The sequence below is a fragment of the Notolepis coatsorum genome (genome assembly GCF_963971535.1).
Source record: "Notolepis coatsorum genome assembly, chromosome: 7".
Lineage (NCBI taxonomy): Eukaryota > Metazoa > Chordata > Actinopteri > Aulopiformes > Paralepididae > Notolepis > Notolepis coatsorum.
This window is the reverse complement of record NC_140171.1, coordinates 51,722,590-51,742,499: the sequence shown is the minus strand read 5'-3', so window position 1 is coordinate 51,742,499 and position 19,910 is coordinate 51,722,590. Positions and strand designations below refer to the sequence as shown.

Genomic DNA, 19,910 nt, shown 5'->3' with positions numbered 1-19,910 from the left:
TTTCAGGCCATAGCGTACGAGTACCAGAGGCTGCCGTTCGGCTACTCTCTGGATCCTCGCACCTTCACCAAGTGCGTGGAGACCGCGCTGGGACCTCTGCGTCGTCGGGGGATACAAATTTTATTCTACCTAGATGACATTCTGGTCCTCAGTCAGTCAGAGGAGATCGCCAGGTCTCATACCAGGCAGGTGGTGGAATTCCTCACCAGCCTGGGTTTTGCTGTGAACTGGAAGAAGAGTACCCCTCTTCCCAGTCAACAGGTGGAGTACTTGGGCTTAATTCTAAGCTCAAGGTCTATGAGGGCAACCCTCTCAGAGTGGCGGCGAGAGGATATTGCCAGGAGGTTCCGTCCTGGCATGGCTGTCCGTGATGCGCCTGCTCGGTATGATGGCATCTGCTCAAACTGTGGTCCCTCTTGGCCTCCTCTTCATGAGGAGGATACAGAGGTGGTTTTTCAGTATGAAAATAGACCCTGTGAGAGGCAAGTGGAAGCAGCTGAAGGTTCCCATGTCAGTACTGGGGGACCTCGCCCACTGGGGGGGGGGGGGGGCTGGGGCCCTCACCAGCGGGGTCCCCATGTGCAGCAGGCTATCACACGTCACGGTATTCACCGACGCCTCCCTCACGGGAGGGGGGGGACGTGTTGGACCGATGCAGTAGGGGGCAGCTGGCAAGACCATGCTGCCCGGTCTGCACTACATATCAATGTGTTGGAATTGAAGGCAGTGCTTCTAGTCCTCAAGCAGCTTGGCCATCGTGTGGTGGGCAAGCATGTTCTGATCAGGATGGACAGCATGACGTCGGCGTCGTATATCAACAGACAGGGAGGAGTACGCTCCCCCCGTCTCCACCGGGCAGCGGTCGAACTCTGGCTATGGGCGTCTCTCAATCTGCACAGCCTGAGGGCTTTCCACATCCCCGGCAGGGAGAATGTGGGTGCAGACGTGATGTCGCGGGGCGGTCCCCACCCAGACGAGTGGGGACTACGTCCAGACATAGTCAGACAGGTCTGGGACCGATTCGGGGAGGCCGCGGTGGACCAAGCAGTCAGTCCTACCAGTGCCCTCTGTGGTTCTCGGTCAGTCGGAAGGACAACGCCTTTCTGGGAGTGGATGCCTTCTCGATGTATCTGTGGCCACCCGGGATTCTGTACACGTTCCCCCCCATACACCTGATAGCTCAGCTGTTGGAGCGGGTATGCCAGGAGTGCAGGACTTTGATCCTGGTCGCGCCGGACCGGGGCACAGCTGTGTGGTTCCCGGCCCTGATTCAGCTCTTGGTGGCCCCGCCGTGGCCTGTTCCGTGGTCACCGCGGGCCCTCTCTCAGGCACTTGGAACACTGTTTCTGCCTCTTGTTCTGGGGCAGCCTCTAATGGCTTGGCTGCTGAAAGGGTGAATCTGGAGAGGACTCTACTTAACTCTTAACTCTACTGTGGTTAACACCATCCAGAACGCGCACGCTCCGTCCACTACCGCGGTTTACCCAGGGAAGTGGCGTATGTTTCAAGAGTGGTGTGAGGTTGGGGGCCTGGACCCGGTGTCGTGCCCCCTGGACTCGGTTCTGTCCTTCCTCCAGTCTATCCTGGATAGGCTGTCGGCCTCGACAGTGAAGGTATACGCCGCAACTATATCATCTTGTCATGTGGGCTTTCAGGGCAGAATGCTGTTCAGCCACCCTCTCGTGAGACATTTCCTGCTTGGTGCATGGCGTCTCAAGCCTGTGGAATGTGCTCTGTCTCCGAGCTGGGACCTCCAACTGGTCCTGGAAAGGCTGTTGGGGGCCCCGTTTGAGCTTCTTGAGCAGGCACCATTGGATCGACTATCTTTCAAGACCGTGTTCCTTCTGGCCATCACCTCCGCTAAACGCGTGGGTGAACTGTGTGCTCTCTCGGTGCGGTCCGAGTGCCTGTCTATTCAGGCCGATAGCAGTGCGACTCTGAGGCCTAATCCGGCCTTTGTGCCAAAGAATATCCGGAGCTCTTATCGCTCCAGGGATATTGTGCTCCAGGCGTTTCACCCTCCTCCTCACGCTAGTGAGTTGGAGGCGAGCCTTCACATGTTGTGTCCTGTCCATGCGCTGATGGTTTACCTTAGTCGCATGCAGGATCTCAGGGCTGCCGATCAACTGTTTGTTTGTTACGGTGGCTCTCACGCGGGTAAGGCGCTGTCCAAGCAACGCCTGTCACGTTGGTTGTGCGAGGGCATTGCCCTCTGCTACACTTTGGCCGGACAGGTTCCCCCGCCGGCGTCAGGGCACACTCTACTTGTGGAGTGGCGGCCTCCGCTGCCCTGTTTGTACTCCACCTGATGACTGGGAAGAGGGGTACTCTTCTTCCAGTTCACAGCAAAACCCAGGCTGGTGAGGAATTCCACCACCTCCCTGTTTTGAGGCGTGCCCTCGTGGAGGACATCTGCACTGCGGCCTCCTGGTCCTCCCCGGGTCCTTTTGCTAGGTTTTACCTCATGGACATGACTGGGGGCTCTGTCTGCCAGGCAGTCCTGAGGGCCAGGACCTCTCCTGCACCCCGCCATCAGGTGGGTTAGCAGGTGTGTGTGGGTTTGGACCGCGGAGTGCTCTGTCGCATGCGGTCCCGCTTGCACTGTGCGGTCTAGGGTGACTGGTCCCTTTTTCGCACGTTGGTTGTAGTTGACTGCCACCCCCCCTCGTTAGGACGGGACTCCCCTCCCCCCCTGGTTGAATTTGACATGGCCACGCGTCCCTTTTGATCTCAATATGGCAGAGCGGGACGCGATGTCAGATGTAATATAACGAAGGTTATCCTATAACCCTAGTTATATGAATACTGACAGAGCGTCCCGCTCTTCAGTGCCCTGAGGACCCTTGGATGTTTTTCATGCATGGAATTCAGACTTGGAAGGGTGTAAGCGTGACCACTTCCTGTGTTTTATAGGAACACACAGGAGTAGGCGTGGTCACGTGCAAGTGACGTGCATGTGTCAACTTTTTCACGTGCACAATATGTGCATGGAGATGATATCTCAATATGGCAGAGTGGGACGCTCTGTCAGTATTCATATAACTAGGGTTATAGGATAACCTTCGTTTTTCCATTAGCCTGTATAATTTCCATCCATATGAAAGTGCTAGCCAGAGCTAATGTTTCGTTGATGTTTGTATATTTATTACCAGAGAACCAAATCATGCATTCCAGTTTAGCTTGGTTATTATACTAAAACAACACACGTAAAAAGAAAACAACAGAAAAAAAACCACAACGTTTTCACACTTTGCATCAGGGCCCTGTTCCTCGTACCTGGCTAACTGAGTTAGCCGGATAATTTTCAGGATAACTTGACATAAGTCAGACTTTTCGGTTCCCCAATGCATGTTTGTCTAAATCATTATGGCAACAGATCAAACAGTTTTAATTAAAAACATTAATGTCATAATCACAGCAAGAGCGTTCTTCACTCCTCCTCATTCCCCCCTCACATTCACCACACGCCCTCCTCACTCCTCTTCATCCTCCCTTCCATCCACCACGGAAGCCTCACACCCATATATGGTCAGCACCCCTTCACCCCCTGTCACTCAACTCAGCTGCACCTCATCCCCTGATTCGCACGCTGTCAGGCACCTCACTCCTCACAGCTGTATCCCATCCCCTGTTGATGAAGACCCTACTTATGTATTGCTAAATTGACATTACTATGGCCCATTCAACATCGATTATCTATCGTTCAGGATGTAGGACCGTTTTACTTTTTCATTCACACATTCATACAAAAATACATAAATATATATAAATATGTTTTTATCGTTTTCTGCAGTAATTCCTAGAACGTGAGATATAGGCATAAATGCATATATAGATTATCAAATGCCGTTTGATACCGATCCATGCTATATTAAAAATGTCAACTGTACATGGTCCTAAACATTATGACTGATCATGCGCGGGTGAACGGGGGGGGGGGGGGGGGTCGTTTATAATTCCGTGATCGTCGTTGTAGTATGGGTGATATATAGATCAGAGCAGTTTGCATGGATAATAATAAACAAAAATGCTGAAAGTCACGGCAGCCTCCTCTTACCGTTGGGCGATGACACTGGAGCAAAAAGATCCCAGTTATTTGATGGGGATCGAGGCGATCAATTTCCGGTTTGTATAATAATAACAGCCCAAATCATGTCGATTATTGAGTTATGGCAGCGATCGCTACACATGGACGTGTGTCTTGAGTCCCGCAACGATAAGCAAGTGGCCGGACATATTTATGAGACGCACCGATATCAAGTCAAGAGTCAAGAGTTTTATTTGTCACGGCATACAAGTATACAATGAAATGCGGGTGGTCTTGCCCGCAACGATGTGCAATACAGTAGTAATAACATATAATAGAATCCAATAGAACAACATTGTGCAATAAACAAGTAACATAGTAGGGCATATCGGTATATGTACATAAGTTATTTACAGAGCATGGAGGACATGCTAGGTCCTTTGGTAGTGCAATACACTGTTAGCTATGGATGAGGCACTGGGTCTTTCTGTACATGCTAATTTATACAATCTCAGGTTATACTATACTATTTTTAAAGTGACCTTTCCTTAGTGGCCATAAGTGTGGGCGTGTGCAGCATGAGTGTGTGCTTGCTCATGTTAAAGTGGCTGCTAGTGTGTGGGCGTGTACAGTGTGTGTGTCGTGTGTGTGCTCATTTGTGCTTGTGTGTGGAGAGTTCAGTGTTCAAGGCTCTGATGGCCTGGGGGAAGAAGCTGAGCCAAAGTCTCTCTGTCCTAGTAGCTGGTGTTCGCAGGCGTCTGCCTGACCTCAGCAGCATGAACAGGCTGTTGTTGGGGTGGTGAGGGTCTTTCATTATTCTGCAGGCTCTGGATTTGCACCTCTTGTTGTATAGAACCTGCAGGCGTGGTAGTGCAATACCCGTGGTACGCTCGGCTGAGCGCACCACTCTCTGTAGGGCCTTCTTGTCCTGTGCCGTGCTGTTTCCATACCAGGCAGTGATGTTTCCAGTCAAGGTGCTCTCTACAGCTCCCGAGTAGAAGGACTAGAGTATCTTCCCAGATACTCTGAACGTCCTTAACTGTCTCAGGTGGTAGAGGCGTTGCTTCGCTTTTTTACGACTGAGTCTATGTGTGTTGTCCATGTCAGATCCTCTGCGATGTGGACCCCCAGGTACTTAAAGCTGCTCACCCTGTCCACGGTAGCCCCGTTTATCCTCAGTGGTGTGTGTGTCTCCTGCTGTCCTCTCCTATAATCCACGATCAGCTCCTTGGTTTTACCAATGTTCAGGAGCAGGCTGTTGTCCTGGCACCAGCGTTCCAGTACCTCAACCTCCTCCCGGTAGGCCTTCTCGTCGTTGTCCGAGATCAGCCCCACCACCACTGTGTCGTCCGCAAACTTCACTATGGAGTTGGAGCTGAACTTGGCCACACAGTCATGTGTGTATAGTGAGTACAGCAGGGGGCTCAGAACATAGCCCTGGGGGGACCCGATGCTCAGGGTGATGGTGTTGGAGGTCTGACCCCCCACCCTGAACGCCTGGGGCCTTTCACTCAGAAAGTCCAGTATCCAGACGCTCAGAGCGGAGCTCAGACCCAGCTCGATCAGCTTGTCCACCAGTCTGGTGGGGACTATGGTGTTGAACGCTGAGCTGTAGTCAATGAACAACAGTCTCACATAGCCCCCCTTCTGACGGTCCAGGTGAGAGAAGGTGCTGTGCAGTACTTGGGAGACCGCATCGTCAGTGGACCTGTTTGGCCTGTATGCAAATTGCATAGGGTCCATATCACTGGGGAGGGAGGCACAAATGTGATCCTTGACCAGCCTCTCGAAACATTTCATGGCCACAGAGGTGAGTGCCACCGGACTGTAGTCATTGAGACCTGCTGGGGAGGGTTTATTTGGTACCGGGATAATGGTAGACATCTTGAAGCAGGCAGGGACCACTGACTCCTCCAGGGATCGATTAAATATGGTGGTGAACACAGGGGCTAGCTGGTTACCACAGGACTTAAGTATGCGTCCTGTTATTCCATCTGGGCCAGCAGCCTTTCTGGTGTTCACCTGCATAAATGCTCTTCTCACACAGTGTACCGTCAATGAGAGAGCATCCCGCCCCCCTGCGGATGTTGCTGTTTGCACCAAACCACGCGTAGAAGGTGTTGAGCTGGTCTGCGAGGGAGGCGTCGTCGCTCCCCATTGAGGGGGCGCTGACTTTGTAGTCAGTTATTGTCCTCAGTCCCTGCCATAAGCCTCTTGTGTCATTCTGTGCCATTTGTGCCTCCATCTTGTCAGCATACGTCTTTTTCGCAAGTTTAACAGCCTTGCGCAGAGTGTAGACTGTTGTCTTGTACTCTTCCATGTTTCCTGACTCTCTGCCAAGGTTGTAGGCAGTGGTGCGAGTTTTCAGAGCTGTTCTGATAGTACTGTCCACCCATGGTTTCTGGTTCGGGAACACCCTCGCCTTCTTTGTGGGGACAATACTATCAGAAAGTGTTGTTATGAAGGACACCACAGTGTCTGTGAAATCGCTGACGTCACTGGCGCTTCCCTCAAACATTCCGCAGTCGACGTCCTCGAGTGCGTCCTGAAGCATGGCCTCTGATTGGTCGGTCCATCTTTTTACCTCACGTGACACGACGTGATCTTTGTTTGTAAGCCGGTACCAGGTTAATGGCGTCGTGATCCGACGTGCTCGTCGTTCCCGCTAATGGTGGAGCTGGTACAGCCTTGTATCCGGCTCTGAACGGGGTGTAGCAGTGATCGAGTGTATTTCCTCCTCTGGTGGAGCAGACGATGTGTTGAAAGAAAGACTGTATTATTTCTTCAAATTCGCTTGGTTGAAATCCCCGGCTACGATCATGGCTGCGTCTGGGTGTTTGATCTGATGTGTGTTTAGATGATCGTGTAGCTCCACCCCGGGGCCCTGGCGACATTCGCTTGGGGAGGGATGTATACTGCAGTCATGATCTCTGCCAACAACGAGAGGGCCTACCTGGAAGAGGTCAAGGTCCTGGCGGGATGGTGCCAGGAAAACAGCCTCTCCCTGAACGTCAGCAAAACAAAGGAGATGATTGTGGACTTCAGGATGTCGGGGGTCAAGGACTACAGCCCCCTCAGCATCGACGGGGCACCGGTTGAGAGAGTCAACAGCTTTAAGTACCTCGGAGCCTACATATCCGAGGACTTGACATGGACCACACACATTGACAGTGTTGTGAAGAAGGCACGACAACACCTCTACTTCCTCAGGCGCCTAAGGAAGTTCCAAGTCAGTCAGAAGATCCTTAAGAACTTCTACTCATGTACAATAGAGAGCATCTTGACCGGCAACATCACCTCCTGGTTTGGGAATAGCACTGCACAAGACCGAAGCAGACTACAAAGAGTGACACGTTCAGCCGAACGCACAATTGGAGGGGGGCTCCCCACCCTCCAGAACATTTACAACAAGCGTTGCAAGGGCAAGGCTAAGAGAATCATTAAAGACTCCAGTCACCCGAACAACTGCCTCTTTGAACTGCTGCGGTCAGGCAAGCGATACCGGAGTCTCAAGGCGAGCACAGAAAGACTCAGAAGAAGCTTCTATCCCCAGGCCATCAGGCTGCTAAACGAACAATGAATGAACACTACACAACAACAACCACCAAACGCACATAGCACACACATCCACACGCACACACTCACTTAAACAAACACACTGTAGCACCCACTCCACACACTTTATAGCACACACCCACTTTAAACAAACACACTGTAGCACCCACTCCCCACACTTTATATTTATTGATGAAGGATTGCACTACAACTCGTACACCTTACTGTAAATTGTACCTAAATTGTACCTCATCCCATTTATGCTTTGCACTAGATAGTACTGTACATTAGTACACTGCATAGTATTGTATATTATATGGTAACTCAGAACATTGTACATATGTCTATACCGAACACTGTGACCTCATTTTCTTCTTCTAAATTACATGCTATACTATGTTATTTGATACTATCTTGTCTAGCACAGTCTCTGGAGCGTAACAGTAAGAAGCATTTTGTATGAAAGTATTCTGTACTTCTGTATGACAACTATTAAAGAAACTTGAAACTTGAAACTTGATTACTGCGGTAAACTCACGTGGAAGATGGAAGGGGCGACATTGGATGGAGAGATGTTCCATGTCCGGGGAGCATTAACTGGAGAGTACCTTGATCTCCTTGGGGTTTACCCAGCCGTTGTTTGATTGATTGATTGAATACTTTATTTTGACACAAATCGTATGACAAAAAAACATTTTAAAAGACAAGACAATAACAGTGTCAATAACGCTGGTCAAAAATGGATAAAACACAATAAAGCCAAGGCTTGTTTCCATTGTGGTCCATACATGGAACATAAAAAGGCACAGAAACACAAATGGACATGTACACGGACAGGACACATTCTATTTTTTTTTTTATAAAAACACCTAACCTGACAACTCATACAGTTAACTAATGTTAAAAGAAAATCCGCAAACCCTTAAAAGCAACTCATGATAAAAGAAATAAAAGCCAAGTTATGATAAAAGAGATAAAAAAAACATTTTAAGACCAATTTGAGTTGCTGCTGAGCCATGTTTTTAGGGCGGATTTAAATCCGAGAGGGGAGTTCAGGAGTTTTATAAATGTTGGCAGGGCATTCCACATTACCGCAGCCGAGTAAAAAAATGCATCTTTCCCCATGCATGTCCTGACTCTCGGCGGGACCAGGTCCGTGGGGCTTCCTCTTGTGGCATGTTTGTGGACATCTCCTACTTTATTAAAATAATTTACTAGGTACTTGGGGACCGTTTCTTTTAGTACTTTAAAAACCAGTAGCATTTTAAGCTGGTGTACCCTTTCTTCAACCCTAAGCCATCCCAGCCTGCTAAAGTGGGCTGGCGTTAGGTGAGTCCTAAAGTGAAGGTTGTGCAGGAGTCTCACTAGTTTGTTTTGGGAGGTCTGGAGCTTTGTCTTCATTTGTTTTGATATGTTGCTGTACCATGAAGTGCAAGCATAGTCAAAGTGACATTGGATGAGGGCTCCAGCTAGGGTCCCCAGAGCGTTTTTATTTATGAACGAGGAAATTCTAAATAAAAATGTGGTTTTTTGATTGACCTTAGTAATAACTTTTTGTGCCATTTTTTCGTTAGAAAGTTTGTTATTTAAAATAAAGCCCAGGTAGGTGACCTCCTCTTTATCCTCAATAATGTTTTCACCTACTCTAATTTTAAAACCCTGGGATTTCTTTAGGTTGGCGTTTGACCCAAAGAGTATGGCCTCTGTTTTTCCCAGATGTAGAGACAATTTATTGTCACTGAGCCAGGAGCAGATCTTTTTCATTTCACTGATCAGGACACTTTCCACTTTAGACTTATCCCTGTCTGAGACCAGGAGTGCCGAGTCGTCAGCAAACAGGAACAGGTTGCAATCACATGCCGATTTCATGGCATTAATATATATTAAAAACAGTTGAGGTCCCAAAATGCTTCCTTGGGGGACCCCACATGTCACTGGAAGGGACGAGGACAAGGTGCCATTGATGTCTACCACCTGTTCTCTTCCCTCCAGGTAGGACTTGACCCATTTGGCTGACTTGCTATCAAAGCCTATCGCTCTCAATTTTTCTAGTAGGATGGAGTGGTTGACCGTGTCAAACGCCTTTTGCAGGTCCAACATTACCATCCCGCAGTAGTTCCCCTTGTCCATCTCCCGTTTTATATAATCTGTCAGGTACAGTAAACAGGTGTCAGTGGAGTGTGATTTTCTGAAACCTGATTGGAACTGGTACAATAGTCTATGTTCAGTCAGGTAGTTGTCTATCTGCTCATATACCAGCCTCTCAATTACCTTTGATATGGAACATGAGACAGACACCCCCGCCGATGCTCTTCCCGGAGGCTTCTGTGCGGTCCGCTCTGAAGATGGTGAAGGAGTCCGAGGGAGAGACGCTGTGGTCCGGAGTCGCTGGTTTCAACCAGGTCTCCGTGAAACACAGGATATTGCAGTCCCTCATCTCTCGCTGGAATCAGACCCGTGCTCGTAAATCATCCATCTTACTCTCTAGCGAACGTGCATTCGCCAGGAAGATAGATGGAATAGCCGGACGGTAAGCAGATCTTTTTTGTCTTAATCTGATTCCGCTCCTCTTTCCTCTGTGTTTCTTCTTTGTCCTGCCGCCTGTCCTGCCGCCTTTGTCCCCCTCGTTGTCTCTGTCCCGCCTGATCTCCGTTGGCCAATCTTGCCATAAAGTGTCAAGGGGCAGGCAACTCGCCGATCATTCACCAGGTGGCAGTATTGAAGCGTTGCAGAGTTGTGCCGAGTCCCACAGCATCAGACCAGCCTCCGTGAGGGAAATATGAATACCATGGCGAAAATATGAAATATGATCAAAATAACGTCATACGCCGCGATCTGGCAGAATTCGCCTGAACTTGAAACCCGTTGTACGACGTTTTTGGCGCAGGAAGTGTTAATAGTAACCATTATTTAACCAGGCAAGTTGTCTAAGAACACATTCTTATTTACAGCAAGGGCCTGGGGCACTGACAAGTGGCACTTGCACGCGCACACACACACACACACACACACACACACACACACACACACACACACACACACACACACACACACACACACACACACACACACACACAGTGCCGTCTGGGAGAAATGCAAGGCCCTGTTCGAGTTCCAAACGCGAGGCCCCCCCCAGCCAACATACTCCTAAAGAATAGTGCTGCCCGAGGCTGGGCACACAGATACAGTCAACATATTCTTAAATAGTAGCGCTGCCCGAGGCTGGGCACATGACACAGTCAACGCATTCCCAAATAATAGCGCTGCCCGAGGCTGGGCATATGATACAGTCAACGCATCCTTAAATAATAGCGCTGCCCGAGGCTTAGTGGCAATGCACCTGCACAGTCGCACACCCGGCAGCAACAGGGAAAATGCACAAAACACCCCCGGAACCTGACAAACAAGCCCAAAGCCAGATAGGTAGATATAGAGAGAGAAAGAGAGAGAGAGATAGAGATAGAGAAAGAGAGAGATATAGATAGAGAGAGGGAGAGAGAGTGAGATAGAGGGATAGAGAGAGAGCGAGAGCGCGAGAGAGAGAGAGCGCGAGAGAGAGAGAGAGCGAGAGAGAGAGAGTGCGAGAGAGCGCGAGAGAGAGCGCGAGAGAGAGCGCGAGAGAGAGCGTGAGAGAGAGAGAGAGAGAGAGAGAGAGAGAGAGATAGAGAGAGAGAGAGAGAGAGAGAGAGAGAGAGAGATCCACGGCGGGAACAGAGCAGACCGCACCAAAAACTCACCCTAACGCAGAGTCAGGTCCAAGAGGAAGGAGAAGACCGTGGAGAAAGTTCACCAGTCCCATCATGATATTGTCCCCCCCGTTGGGATGAACCCGGGAGTCCGCTCCCAGTCCATCCGCCACGCGTTAGCACCCGACAACGTAGCCAACGCTAGTTAGCTGTCCCTGCCCCCAGCCAAGCTACTAGCCGACATAGCTATAGCCTGACTGAAGGTTCCAACATGCAACAACTTTCATCCTCAGTCCATCCGCCGAACGTCCTCCCCGTCCCGGCACAACCCAATCACCACACCCGGTACCGACAAGCCCACGGCACGCGGCGCCATCTCCTCCACTCCGATGCTGCATCTGGTTCTCTTGGCCAAGACATCCACTCGCTCCAGTGGACAGCGCCGAATAGACCCTGTACCTGGCTGTACCCCCTCCCCTCGTGGATAATACCGGTCTTCTTCACATCTCTCTACCGACTACCAGACCGACGCCAACCAGCGTCTAGTGTTATTCCTCCCACACCACGATGCTTTGCATAAAAGTAATTGAATGAAACCAATAGTATATCTGCAGAGCCGCAGAGCCCGGAACACTACGTGTCTAATGTGAAATATATAAGCATGTAAGCAAAACTAGATTTTAGGTCTGTGATGGAAAGTGATTGTTAACATTCTATTTATTTATATTTTTATTTAAAAATAATAATAATAATAATAATAATAATAATAATAATAATAATAATAATAATAATAATAATAATAATAATAATAATAATAATAATAATAATAATAATAATAATAATAATAATAATAATAAATAAATAAATATATATTTATTTTTTTGCGAGGCCCCTCTTCCCGCGAGGCCCTGTGCGACCGCACTGCTCGCACACCCCCTGCACACATACACAACACACACACACACACACACACACACACACACACACACACACACACACACACACACACACACACACACACACACACACACACACACACACACTCTCTCTCTCTCTCTTAGCTGTCCATCGTGTTCGATGATGACGCTTGCTCCAGGGATGGGGAGAGGGGGAGGGGGGTTAGCGACGCTGCCGCTGGTGCCACTTCTCGTGGGCGTTGAGTCCGATCCTTGAGCCGCACACCGTCCACAGATGGCGCAAGGGAAGCCAGATACCTGGGGGATGCCAGCCGCCCGCTGGTGTCGTTGCGTGCGCCTCTCAGATCTTCGGTCTTGGTTCGTTTGGTGTATTTGGGAAACTGCAGTGGCACAAGTGACTTGCCAGGCTGATCTGTCGAGTGCCAGAGTTTCAAGCTGCGTGATGTTTGCACACTTTAGGAGGTCCCTGGTGTAGTCCTTAAAGCGTCTCTTTTGGCCTCCAGCAGCCCGCTTTGCTCCTCTCAGTTGGCCATAGAGGACTTGGCGGGGCAAGCGGTGGTCAGGCATACGTATGGTGTGCCCTATCCAACGAAGATGTTTTTTGGCCACAGCTGCGGCCATACAGATTGAGTTGGTGTTGTTGAGGATGTCTGTGTGCGGGACTCGATCTTCCCAGGTCAGGCCGAGGATCCTTTGGAGGCAACGGATGTGGAAAGCGTCCAGGTTGGTGATGTGCCGGCGGTATGGGGTCCAGGATTCTGCTCCATAGAGCAGAGTGGAGAGACATACTGCATTGTAAACGGCAACCTTGGTGCTGATCTTCAGGTTTCGGTTTTCAAAAACCCTGCTGCGTAGGCGTCCAAAGGATGATGCCGCTTTATTTATACGTGTGTGTATCTCCGGGTCAAGGGAGCAGCATGAGGACAGAGTGGAGCCGAGGTACAGTAGGTGAAATGATCCACTGTTTTGAGTGGAACACCGTTTATGTGAAAACTGGGAGGTGTAGAGGTTCGGGAAGTGAGTTGGGACATGACTTCGGTTTTTTGTATGTTGACCTGGAGACCGAAGGATTGGTACAGGCTGGATATGGTGTCGAGAGCATGCTGCATAGACTCTGGACTGTGAGCTAAGATGGCACAGTCATCAGCGTACTGTAGCTCACATACTTGGCAGACAAGTACTGCACACACACACACACACACACACACACACACACACACACACACACACACACACACACACACAACACACACACACACACACACACACACACACACACACACACACACACACACACACACACATGCACACACTCACCACGTCAATGATCTGTAGCAGTGTGAGGCCCAGGTCCACCACGATGGGGGATGAGTCATTCTGGACAGGCCTCTCCAGGCGATTATAGTTGACCATTAGATCACGGTAGAGCTTCCGTTGGTGAACCCCCCCATGGCAGCCTGGAGGGAGGGGGGGGAAGGGGAAAGATGGAATAGTTTAAGACAGAAATGGGTGAGAGGGAACAAAGAGGGGGAAAGAGAGAGATAGAAAGAGAGATAGAGAGAGAGAAAGAGAGATTAAAGATACAAATAACAGGACGACTGTATTACATTATATTTCAGATATTTCTCATTAAAACCTCGGTAATGTAATCAGTTGTTATATTATCATAGAGTAATTGTTCCTTGTCCCTGAGGAGAACTGATTAAGATGTGGAATGCTGAAGTCATTATATGTTGCATTAGGCTAGTGAGCGGTAATTATGTAGATACTGCTCCTTCTCTGTATTCATTAGGACTCATTAAGCGGTTTACACAGAACAATGAGCCATTAGTTCATGAGTGATATGAAAGACATTGACAGCATCTTAATGTGGATGTTTTTCTATAGCAGTATATATCATGAGATCTGCAAGATCATATTAAACTGCATAATAATGTAAAGTGTGATATCAAATAAAGACAACTCCATGCTTAATGTCCCCTCAAATATTGAAGATCTCATTTCGAAATAATTTTAAGTTCAGTTGGTTGTTATCAGTCATTTTAGATGCAATGATAGCGCAACATCATAATTTCATCCCAATATGATCCCGATCACTCAACCATATGAGCCTCTCTTTGGCATGAAGAAATATTAAAATGCATTGTGTGATGCAACCAAACCCAGTCAGCTGCAAGGGTAGCATTTCTTCTTCTCATCCCTCACTCTTTGCTCTGTTTATCCCTCACGTTTTGATCTGTGTATCCCCCACTATTTGCTCTGTTTATCCCTCCCTCTTTGCTCATTTTATCCCTCCCTCTTTGCTCAATATATCCCTCACTCGTTGTTCTGTTTATTCCTCTCTTTGCTCTGTTTATTCCCCACTCTTTGCTCTGTTTATTCCCCACTCTTTGCTCTGTTTATTCCCCACTATTTGCTTTGTTTATTCCTCACTCTTTGCTGTTTATTCCTCACTCTTCTGTTCATTCCTCACTCTTTGCTCTTTATTCTTTGTTCGGTGTATTCCTCACTCTTTGCTGTTTATTCCTCATTCTTTGTTCTGTGTATTCCTCACTCTTTGCTCTTTTTATCTGTCACCCTTTGTTCTGTTTATTCCTCACTCCTTGCTCTGTTTATCCGTCAGTCTTTGTTTAGTTTATTCCTCACCCTTTGTTCTGTTTATTCCTCATTATTTGCTCTGTTTATTCATCACCCTTCGCTCTGTTTATTCCTCACTCTTTGCTCTGTTTATCCATCACTCTTTGTTGGGTTTATACCTCACTCTTTGCTCTGGTTATCACTCAATCTTTGTTCTGTTTATTAATCACTCTTTGCTCTGTTTATCCGTCACCCTTTGTTCTGTTTATTCCTCACTCTTTGTTCTGTTTATTCCTCACTATTTGCTGTGTTTATTCCTCACCCTTTGCTCTGTTTCTTCCTCACTCTTTTCTGTTTATTCCTCACTCTTTGCTATGTTTATTCCTCACTTGTTGCTCTGTTTATCCCTTACTCTTTAATCTGTTTATCCCTCACTCTTTGCTCTGTTTATTCCTCACTCTTTACTCTGTTCATTCCCCACTTTTTGCTCTGTTTATTCCCCACTCTTTGCTCTGTTTATTCCTCACTATTTGCTGTTTATTCCTCACTCTTTGTTCTGTTTATTCCTCACTCTTTCCTCTTTATTCCTCATTATTTATTCTGTGTATTCCTCACTCTTTGTTCTGTGTATTCCTCACTCTTTGTTCTGTTTATTCCTCCCTCTTTGCTTGGTGTATTCCTAACTCGTTGTTCTGTTTATTCCTCACTCTTTGATCTGTTTATCCGTCACTCTTTGTTCTGTTTATTCCTCACTCTTTGTTTTGTTTATTCTTCACTCTTTGCTCTTTATTCCTCATTCTTTGTTCTGTGTATTCCGCACTCTTTGTTCTGTGTATTCCTCACTATTTGTTCTGTTTATTCCTCACTCTTTGCTTGGTGTATTCCTAACTCGTTGTTCTGTTTATTCCTCACTCTTTGCTCTGTTTATCCTCACTCTTTGTTCTGTTTATTCCCTACTCTTTCTTCTGTTTATTCCTCACTCTTTGTTCTGTTTATTCCTCACCCTTTGCTCTGTTTATTCCTCACGTTTTGCTCTGTTTATCCATCACTCTTTGCTCTGTTCATTCCCCACGCTTTGCTCTGTTTATTCCGCACTCTTTGCTCTGTTTATTCCTCACTCTGCTGTTTATTCCTCACTCTTTGCTCTGTTTATCCCTTACTCTTTGATCTGTTTATCCCTCACTCCTTGCTCTGTTTATTCCTGACTCTTTGCTCAGTTTATTCCTCACTCTTTACTCTGTTCATTCCCCACTCTTTGCTCTGTTTATTCCCCACTCTTTGCTCTGTTTATTCCTCACTATTTGCTGTTTATTCCTCACTCTTTGATCTGTTTATCCATCACTCTTTGTTCTGTTTATTCCTCACTCTTTGTTTTGTTTATTCTTCACTCTTTGCTCTTTATTCCTCATTCTTTGTTCTGTGTATTCCGCACTCTTTGTTCTGTGTATTCCTCACTATTTGTTCTGTTTATTCCTCACTCTTTGCTTGGTGTATTCCTAACTCGTTGTTCTGCTTATTCCTCACTCTTTGCTCTGTTTATCCTCACTCTTTGTTCTGTTTATTCCCTACTCTTTGTTCTGTTTATTCCTCACTCTTTGTTCTGTTTATTCCTCACCCTTTGCTCTGTTTATTCCTCACGTTTTGCTCTGTTTATCCATCACTCTTTGCTCTGTTCATTCCCCACGCTTTGCTCTGTTTATTCCGCACTCTTTGCTCTGTTTATTCCTCACTCTGCTGTTTATTCCTCACTATTTGCTCTGTTTATCCCTTACTCTTTGATCTGTTTATCCCTCACTCCTTGCTCTGTTTATTCCTGACTCTTTGCTCAGTTTATTCCTCACTCTTTACTCTGTTCATTCCCCACTCTTTGCTCTGTTTATTCCCCACTCTTTGCTCTGTTTATTCCTCACTATTTGCTGTTTATTCCTCACTCTTTGATCTGTTTATCCATCACTCTTTGTTCTGTTTATTCCTCACTCTTTGTTTTGTTTATTCTTCACTCTTTGCTCTTTATTCCTCATTCTTTGTTCTGTGTATTCCGCACTCTTTGTTCTGTGTATTCCTCACTATTTGTTCTGTTTATTCCTCACTCTTTGCTTGGTGTATTCCTAACTCGTTGTTCTGTTTATTCCTCACTCTTTGCTCTGTTTATCCTCACTCTTTGTTCTGTTTATTCCCTACTCTTTGTTCTGTTTATTCCTCACTCTTTGTTCTGTTTATTCCTCACCCTTTGCTCTGTTTATTCCTCACGTTTTGCTCTGTTTATCCATCACTCTTTGCTCTGTTCATTCCCCACGCTTTGCTCTGTTTATTCCCCACTCTTTGCTCTGTTTATTCCTCACTCTGCTGTTTATTCCTCACTCTTTGCTCTGTTTATCCCTTACTCTTTGATCTGTTTATCCCTCACTCCTTGCTCTGTTTATTCCTGACTCTTTGCTCAGTTTATTCCTCACTCTTTACTCTGTTCATTCCCCACTCTTTGCTCTGTTTATTCCCCACTCTTTGCTCTGTTTATTCCTCACTATTTGCTGTTTATTCCTCACTCTTTGTTCTGTTTATTCCTCACTCTTTGCTCTTTATTCCTCATTCTTTGTTATGTGTATTCCTCACTCTTTGTTATGTGTATTCCTCACTCTTTGTTCTGTTTATTCCTCACTCTTTGATCTGTTTATCCGTCACTCTTTGTTCTGTTTATTCCTCACTCTTTGTTTTGTTTATTCTTCACTCTTTACTCTTTATTCCTCATTTTTTGTTCAGTGTATTCCTCACTCTTTGTTCTGTGTATTCCTCACTCTTTGCTTGGTGTATTCCTAACTCGTTGTTCTGTTTATTCCTCACTCTTTGCTCTGTGTATCCGTCACTCTTTGTTCTATTTATTCCTCACTCTTTGTTCTGTTTATTCCTCACTATTTGCTGTGTTTATTCCTCACCCTTTGCTCTGTTTATTCCTCACTCTTTTCTGTTTATTCCTCACTCTTTGCTATGTTTATTCCTCACTCTTTGCTATGTTTATTCCTCACTTGTTGCTCTGTTTATCCCTTACTCTTTGATCTGTTTATCCCTCACTCTTTGCTCTGTTTATTCCTGACTCTTTGCTCAGTTTATTCCTCACTCTTTCCTCTGTTCATTCCCCACTCTTTGCTCTGTTTATTCCCCACTCTTTGCTCTGTTTATTCCTCACTATTTGCTGTTTATTCCTCACTCTTTGTTCTGTTTATTCCTCACTCTTTGCTCTTTATTCCTCATTATTTGTTCTGTGTATTCCGCACTCTTTGTTCTGTGTATTCCTCACTCTTTGCTTGGTGTATTCCTAACTCGTTGTTTTGTTTATTCCTCACTCTTTGCTCTGTGTATCCATCACTCTTTGTTCTGTTTATTCCTCACTCTTTGTTTTGTTTATTCTTCACTATTTGCTCTTTATTCCTCATTCTTTGTTCTGTGTATTCCGCACTCTTTGTTCTGTGTATTCCTCACTATTTGTTCTGTTTATTCCTCACTCTTTGCTTGGTGTATTCCTAACTCGTTGTTCTGTTTATTCCTCACTCTTTGCTCTGTTTATCCTCACTCTTTGTTCTGTTTATTCCCTACTCTTTGTTCTGTTTATTCCTCACTCTTTGTTCTGTTTATTCCTCACCCTTTGCTCTGTTTATTCCTCACGTTTTGCTCTGTTTATCCATCACTCTTTGCTCTGTTCATTCCCCACGCTTTGCTCTGTTTATTCCCCACTCTTTGCTCTGTTTATTCCTCACTCTGCTGTTTATTCCTCACTCTTTGCTCTGTTTATCCCTTACTCTTTGATCTGTTTATCCCTCACTCCTTGCTCTGTTTATTCCTGACTCTTTGCTCAGTTTATTCCTCACTCTTTACTCTGTTCATTCCCAACTCTTTGCTCTGTTTATTCCCCACTCTTTGCTCTGTTTATTCCTCACTATTTGCTGTTTATTCCTCACTCTTTGTTCTGTTTATTCCTCACTCTTTGCTCTTTATTCCTCATTCTTTGTTATGTGTATTCCTCACTCTTTGTTATGTGTATTCCTCACTCTTTGTTCTGTTTATTCCTCACTCTTTGATCTGTTTATCCGTCACTCTTTGTTCTGTTTATTCCTCACTCTTTGTTTTGTTTATTCTTCACTCTTTACTCTTTATTCCTCATTTTTTGTTCAGTGTATTCCTCACTCTTTGTTCTGTGTATTCCTCACTCTTTGCTTGGTGTATTCCTAACTCGTTGTTCTGTTTATTCCTCACTCTTTGCTCTGTGTATCCGTCACTCTTTGTTCTGTGTATTCCTCACTCTTTGTTCTGTTTATTCCTCACTATTTGCTGTGTTTATTCCTCACCCTTTGCTCTGTTTATTCCTCACTCTTTTCTGTTTATTCCTCACTCTTTGCTATGTTTATTCCTCACTCTTTGCTATGTTTATTCCTCACTTGTTGCTCTGTTTATCCCTTACTCTTTGATCTGTTTATCCCTCACTCTTTGCTCTGTTTATTCCTGACTCTTTGCTCAGTTTATTCCTCACTCTTTCCTCTGTTCATTCCCCACTCTTTGCTCTGTTTATTCCCCACTCTTTGCTCTGTTTATTCCTCACTATTTGCTGTTTATTCCTCACTCTTTGTTCTGTTTATTCCTCACTCTTTGCTCTTTATTCCTCATTATTTGTTATGTGTATTCCGCACTCTTTGTTCTGTGTATTCCTCACTCTTTGCTTGGTGTATTCCTAACTCGTTGTTTTGTTTATTCCTCACTCTTTGCTCTGTGTATCCGTCACTCTTTGTTCTGTTTATTCCTCACTCTTTGTTCTGTTTATTCCTCACTATTTGCTGTGTTTATTCCTCACCCTTTGCTCTGTTTATTCCTCACTCTTTTCTGTTTATTCCTCACTCTTTGCTATGTTTATTCCTCACTCTTTGCTATGTTTATTCATCACTTGTTGCTCTGTTTATCCCTTACTCTTTGATCTGTTTATCCCTCACTCTTTGCTCTGTTTATTCCTGACTCTTTGCTCAGTTTATTCCTCACTCTTTCCTCTGTTCATTCCCCACTCTTTGCTCTGTTTATTCCCCACTCTTTGCTCTGTTTATTCCTCACTATTTGCTGTTTATTCCTCACTCTTTGTTCTGTTTATTCCTCACACTTTGCTCTTTATTC

The 19,910-nt window shown here is 46.1% G+C and overlaps 1 protein-coding gene across 1 annotated transcript in view; it reads right to left on the bottom strand.

Moving 5' to 3' along the window:
* The window catches only part of LOC311231656 (neuronal acetylcholine receptor subunit alpha-7-like), a gene marked incomplete at its 3' end in the record, with an annotated part of 481,793 nt that overhangs the window by 286,436 nt on the left and 175,447 nt on the right, over positions 1-19,910 (bottom strand). Inside the window, exon 2 of the mRNA XM_084318284.1 lies at positions 13,503-13,642. Within this exon, the coding sequence (XP_084174410.1) occupies positions 13,503-13,642 (140 nt within the window). The remainder of the gene's footprint in view (positions 1-13,502; positions 13,643-19,910) is intronic.